We start from the raw sequence: 6,831 nt of genomic DNA on the forward strand, positions 1-6,831 counted from the left end.
AATTATCTATATATATATATAAAACATACATATATTACATCACTCTTCCTCTTTGTACAATGTTTGCTTTCTCCCCACAGGTGTAGTCCCATAAAATTCCCACCACCACTTTACCCATGTACCGTTACCATTGTCCCTTGTGCTCTCCTCTCCACTGTTTTGATCCCTCTCCTTCCCCTGCAGAATGTCTCTTCTCTGATTTATAGTTGCCTGTTAAATTTTTTTTAATTTACTACAATTTTTTTTGGAGGGGGAGGATTATACTGAAGGAAATAGGCCAGAAAGAAAAAGAAAACTATCAGTTGGTTTCACTTATAGGAGGAATGTAGAGGAACCAAATAAGGAATCAAGTTAAAAAATAAATATGAACATTTGTTAAAATGTTAGGTTGAGCTATGTGAAATGACTGATAACTGACTTTTTTATCTGCAAAAATGTCAGTTTTATATGTTTTAGTTCTTTCCCTAGGAATATAGTCACTGTTTTGCAACCACGTCTTTAAAATTTTAATCTTAAAATTTGTCATTCTGTTTCAGTGATTGCAGTAATAGCAGCTACCCTCTTCCCTCTTTGGCCTGCAGAAATGAGAGTAGGTGTCTATTACCTCAGTGTGGGCGCAGGCTGTTTTGTAGCCAGCATTCTTCTCCTTGCTGTTGGTAAGTAGTAGTATTAGTAAGACTGACTAGATACTAGGCTATTTCACTGTGATCTGGACTTAAATTCAGCTGTGTAGCAAAAATTATGTAGACAGCTCAAGAATATAGACCTACTTTTGGGGTTGTATTCCAGAACTGACTCAGGTTTGAAGTAGTACATGTTCTGGATTAGATTTTGTTCCAAAGAAAGCAAGCTTAATATGTCTTAATCTATACATTAATGTACCTTAATATTTTTAAAATAGGTTTTAATAGCTGATCATTTATTAGACATAATGCTTTCATAAAATATTTTGTATTTTGACTAAAAGCAAATAAACTTGTGCCAAATATTTAAATGCTTTGTATATGTTCAATAGATGCTTTTAAGTTGTTGATTTGCCATTTAGGGAAAAGTCAGTTTGCACCCATGGGTCAATATCAATTCAAAATCCATTAGGATTTTAAAAATAATTTTTTTTAAAAGAAACCTAAGTGATTGTTTGTTTGCTTATATTTCTGGATGACTGGGCTCCTTTATAATTAGAAAATCAACACCAAAAGTACCCAATTCAAAAGAAAAATTTAAAAGCAGGTGATTAATAAATATAGGAGAAATGCCCATTAACTAGTATTCAAAACAATAAAATTAAGATAATGAGGTGTTTTTCATCTATTGATAAGATTTTTTTTTTTTTTAAGATTTATTTATTTGTGCATACAGAACTGGGGTACAGGCCAGAGACTCAGGAGTGGCGAAAGACTTCACCAGAGACAGAGTGGGGAGCAGAACAGGCAGATCAACAAAGTACACTGCTGAGGGGAGCAGCGGGCGGGTCAGGAGAGGTCTGCCTCACCATGTGGTCACCTCCAGGGCAGGTGGAAATCGAACTCATTCGGAAGTGGTTTCAGCTTCTTAGTGCAGTGCTTTAACCCACTGCGCCACCAGGGAGGGCCAAGATTTTTTTTTTTAAGTGGAAATAATGCTAGCGAGAGTTTACTTGGAAGGAAATAATATGTAAATATACTTAATGTTCTTAAGTCTTGTTCTTAATGACTTGCCCATATTCTCTACAATGAGCATGTTACTTAACCATGAAAAAAAGCCCAACAAGTATTACCTTATATAAAATCCTTGTCTCAGGAATTCCTCATATATGGTGATATGGTGGGCAGGTCTAATTTAGATTTTCTCTTTGGAAGTGAATTAGGAATTTTTCACAGCTTCTCGATTGGTCAGGTGATTTTTTTTTAAACTAATATGTGATTCTTTGACCCATCGAGATTTTCTGTTCTGTATGGAATTAAGTTCTAATTATTTTCCCCAAGTGAGAAGTCAACTTTTCTACCAAGAGTATAGAATAAGAGTACCTCTGTATAAAAAGAAAAATGACGCACATACTTTATTGACCCAGTGTCTGTTAGGAAACCAAATTTGACCAAGATAATCTGAGCTGGTCATATATTACTCTGAAGTTCTGTGCTTTGTAATAGAATGTTATATTTCGAAAGCATTACTTCTCTCACCCTAGCAGTTTCCTACTGTATACCCATTTACTCTGGGCATTAGGTGTCATAAGTTATTGCCACCATCTATGAACCTAGATGCCAATTTATTATTTTTATTTAGCTTACTGTGTCTATGAGCCTCCTTTTTTCTTGTGATCTCTAAGATTGTATGGCACCTTCTTCATTCTTATTTTTTGTTTTCTCTAGTTTAGTAATCTTGAAAAAAGTCACCTGATGCTTCTGCATGTAACACAGTACATTTACAAGCCAAGAAATAGTATCTAAGTCTGCAAATGCACCTAGTGGCAGTTGCATCAGGAATGAGATGCTACAGACTTTGATAAAACTTTAGGTATCAAATTGGCATCTTCTAGCCTTCAAACTCCTGAAAATATAGAAATTTTTAAAATTTTAATTTAAAAATTTTTAGCAAAGGTTTAGCTCCACTGAAGAGGATTAACCAACTTGCTTGTTTAGCTTTTATTTAAACCAACATAATAATTATGTTCTGTTTATTCAAGTTTGGAATGAGAGAGAAGGTAAATAGGCAGGCAAACTGGAGGTCTGGTGATTCTACAATTAACAAAAGGTCAAAATGCCTCAAGAAAATACCTGCTTATGGCATCCCAAGTGACTGTCCCTTTGTCAGTCACTATTCCAGGAGTTGTTAAATCTTTTCATTTAAGTAGGGTCTTCCATAGAAGCCACAAAATAGCTTAGAGAATTTTGTTATATTAACTTTATTCAGTCTGAAACAGAAAATAATCTTTTTTAATCTTTAAGAAAAAAAACAATTCCGTCAAAACATTTGTACTATACTGGGAGCATTTAATGCTTTTTTATATACTTAGGGAGAAAATCTGTTACTTATTTGGATTACTGTTAAGGAAAAAAGACAAAATAACTAGGGAAGGGTAAGAAAAGTAAGCAAAGAAAGAAAAATGTGAAATATTAACAGTATACCAACTGGTTTTTCAGTAGTATTCTAGCTCTTTTATAATAATGGTAAAGCAATATGACAACAGTTACATTTGGTTAACAGTCATACCTCATTAGTTTAGAATTCAAGTAGGAAAAATAAAATTAATTGCAGCCTAAAATAAAGTATTGCTTCAGTAGATATTTAATTGTTCATTTTAAATATATTATAGATTTAACTATACAGTGTATTTTAAATAATCTCTGACTATACAACCAGAAAACAAATCCAACATTTTTTGTATTTCCTTTATAAAATGTAATTCCAAATAGCCTTATAGATACTTTTGATCTATAACCCACTTAAAAATTGGATATATCTTTTTACTATGAAACTTTACAATGGTCAAATTATATTTGGTTGCCATTTTGAACATTTGTGGTTGATATTGTCATTTAAAGTAGAACCCTTGGCAGTTTTCTAGATGTGCCACTTTTAGTAAAGGAGCAGATGACAGTATGTGTCCCAGTGGCTTTCCCATGATTCTTCCCCTTTTGATCCCAGTAACCTAACACCACCTAGAGAAAACCACAAATGAAAAAACTAAAACATGTTAAAATTCTGTTACTCCAGGTTTACATATTATGAGAATTTAGATTTCTTTTATGTCAGTTCTATTGCATTTCTTAGATTTATGCAAGTATAAACCACATCATATTTCTATTTTGAGGGAAAATACACACTGCCTCCTTAAAGAATGTTCGTTATTTCTATTTTATCAGTGGAATTTCAAGCATTTTTGCCTTTTCTATTTGTACCATAAAGATCTGTTGTGTACAGTGTTTTAAGATATTTACATTCTCTGGTGAAAATAGAAATTACTACTTTATAAAAGTCAGGACAGCTATAGTCATTTTCTCTTATTTATTCAGAGAAAAATCATGGAAGGTCTATAGATGAGCTTTTTAGGCCTTAAATGAAAATACGGCTATAATTGTCAGGGGATGGGAGAAATAAAACAAAAACCTGTCCTAGTTGATTAATGCATAACAATTACATAATCATTATGACCTTAAAAAAGAAAAAAAGGAATATTACTGAGCTCTGTAGTAATATTAAATATTATTACATAGAAATTTTAAACAATACTAATCGTAAATCAGTTTTTATCGTATATTTTCTAGTAATTCAAATACTGTGTAAGTAACCTGGCTTTCATTTGCATTTTGCTGTTTCTTAATTTCGGGAGAGGGTTTGTCCTTAAATAAGCAGAAACTATATGATTACTGCATTAACAAATTACAGCTTAGTAAATGTTCCCTTATTGTTCAGAAGTGTTTTTATTTATAAGACCCTTTGGGTATATGTCTTAGACCCATGATACATTTAGAAACCCACAGAAACATTTTAATTTCTTTTAAAATTAGAAAATTATATGAAAATTATACTTCTGCAGAATAATATATTAATATCAATATGGTCATAAAACATAATTGTTAATATTTCTTCATGCAAACATTGTCCTACAAAAGCTAATCGGTTTATGAAAGCCATGACTAAGCCTTACTTTTTCCTTTCAAAAGGGCTTCTTAAGATATTTTTTATCTCATTTTTCTTATACCATGATCTCATGTACACTTACATCCACTGACAGGTATGCTTATTGAATTTTAACATGCAAAATACTTAAATTATAAGTGTATATGATGAAACAGCACCCACATGAAGAAGGCAGAATTTTTTGCCCTCAAGTTCAGAACAGAACGTTCTGTGCTTAGTGTAATGTGATAGCTACTAAACTAGTCAGAATTTTATTGTTTGTATTTAAGGTACATGTAATGTGTAAATAATAAATACTCTGAATGTTTCCCAAGTTTACTAACAAATATTCCCTGCTACCTGAGTCAATGCTTGAATCATTCAATTAGAGAAATTTTTCTCCCACAGCTCGTTGTATTCTGTTTCTCATCATTTGGCTGATAACTGGAGGAAGACACCACTTTTGGTTCTTGCCAAATCTGACTGCTGACGTGGGCTTCATTGACTCCTTCAGGCCTCTGTATACACATGAATATAAAGGACCAAAAGCAGACTTAAAGAAAGATGAGAAATCTGAAACCAAAAAGCAACAAAAATCCGACAGTGAGGAAAAGTCAGACAGTGAGAAAAAGGAAGATGAGGAGGGAAAACTAGGACCAGGAAATCATGGAACAGAAGGTTCAAGTGGAGAACGTCATTCAGACACAGACAGTGACAGGAGGGAAGATGACCGATCCCAACACAGTAGTGGAAATGGGAATGATTTTGAAATGATCACAAAAGAGGAACTGGAACAGCAAACTGATGGGGATTGTGAAGAGGAGGAAGAAGACAACAATGATGGAGAAACAATGAAATCTTCACATGAAAAATCATAATCTGACTAATTTTAGGACTAAATAAGTACAAGAAGTTGGATTTTCTATGTTGGCTGGGTCATTGTGATTACACATGATATTTGTAGCATTCTCTAAGTCCACTTGCTGAAATGTGTTGACATCCTAGCAGTTACATTCGGTCCTTCATTTCATAGAATCCTATTGTTGGTACAGCCGAAAGCCATTTATAAGTTTTATCCATTTGATAATTTTATAGTTAGTAGATATCATTCATTTTGATAATTCTCAAAGATGCACTTTTCATAGTAACATTTAGATTAATGGGATTTTTGACAGATGTGCGGCTTTTTACTGTTAGAGTAATCAAATATAACTGAAAGGGGTATAAGAGAAACACCAATATTTCCGATTGTGCATAATTATATAGCCATTTCTAAATTCTTTTAAGATGAAATGCTTAAACTCATTGTTTTTGATAGCTAAGCTTTTGTTCATTATAAAACTGTACCAGGAAATTCCTAAGATTCTGAGTTAGCAGGATTCAAAAGCACTTTGTGGAAATAAGCCAACTAGAATAATACAGCAACACTTGTAGTTTAGCTACAAATTTTCCTTTTCCAACTTAGGAGATCCAAACTGATTTGTACACATCTAATTCAGAGAAAGATGGTCATCTCCAACAGAGAAAGCAAACATTAGTTGGAATGTGATGACTTCTTCCTTCCCCATTTCCTTGTCGTAAAGTAAAAATGTATTCTGTACATAATTTACAAATAAACATTTTATTTTAATTGTTACTCATTATTTAGACATTTTCTCAACATTTAAATTTGTAAAAATTAAGACCATATAAGGGTATGTTTTTAGCAAAATGGAAGTTTCAATAACTCACAGAACATCTGTGATCTTTCTACAGCAGCTTCAGTTTTGTGCCAACATTCCATGTATTTGATGAGTTAAAACAGTCCTTATTAAATAAGAGCAGTCTTAACGTAGCTGTTTGTACGCCTTAATGTTCATTTTTATTTAAAATTCTACATTCAGAAATGCGGTACTATACTATCAGACCAGGGGCACTGCGATGAAAGATAATTTGCTGTTCTAAAATACCAATTTAAAATAAAGAACATAAAAGAAATCATAAGAGAACCATTGGACTTTAATTGCTTTGAACTGGCTTTGCAGTTTGATTTTGTCTTTCATACTTCGTTACAAATCCTTTGGAAAAATCTTATGCTTATAGATGAGCATAATCCTTGGAGTTACACTCTTTTAAACTGATAATGAATATTAAATTATTTTCCTTCAGTCACCATGAAAGCATTTTGCTTTGTTGTTAAAATAGGTGGTTTGTATAGGTGTTTTTTCTTTAGGCTGTTTCCCACCTAAG

The 6,831-nt window shown here is 32.6% G+C and overlaps 1 protein-coding gene across 1 annotated transcript in view; it reads left to right on the forward strand.

Moving 5' to 3' along the window:
• Window positions 1-6,579, forward strand: part of SEC62 (SEC62 homolog (S. cerevisiae)) — a 25,293-nt gene extending 18,714 nt beyond the window's left edge. Inside the window, exons 7-8 of the mRNA XM_004674948.2 lie at window positions 537-656; window positions 5,011-6,579. Coding sequence (XP_004675005.1) covers window positions 537-656; window positions 5,011-5,480 — 590 coding nt within the window. The 3' untranslated portion in view covers window positions 5,481-6,579. The remainder of the gene's footprint in view (window positions 1-536; window positions 657-5,010) is intronic.
• The last annotated feature ends 252 nt before the right edge of the window (window positions 6,580-6,831 follow it).

This window comes from Condylura cristata, unplaced genomic scaffold (assembly GCF_000260355.1).
Source record: "Condylura cristata isolate star-nosed mole 26May11 unplaced genomic scaffold, ConCri1.0 scaffold00003, whole genome shotgun sequence".
Classification (NCBI taxonomy): domain Eukaryota; kingdom Metazoa; phylum Chordata; class Mammalia; order Eulipotyphla; family Talpidae; genus Condylura; species Condylura cristata.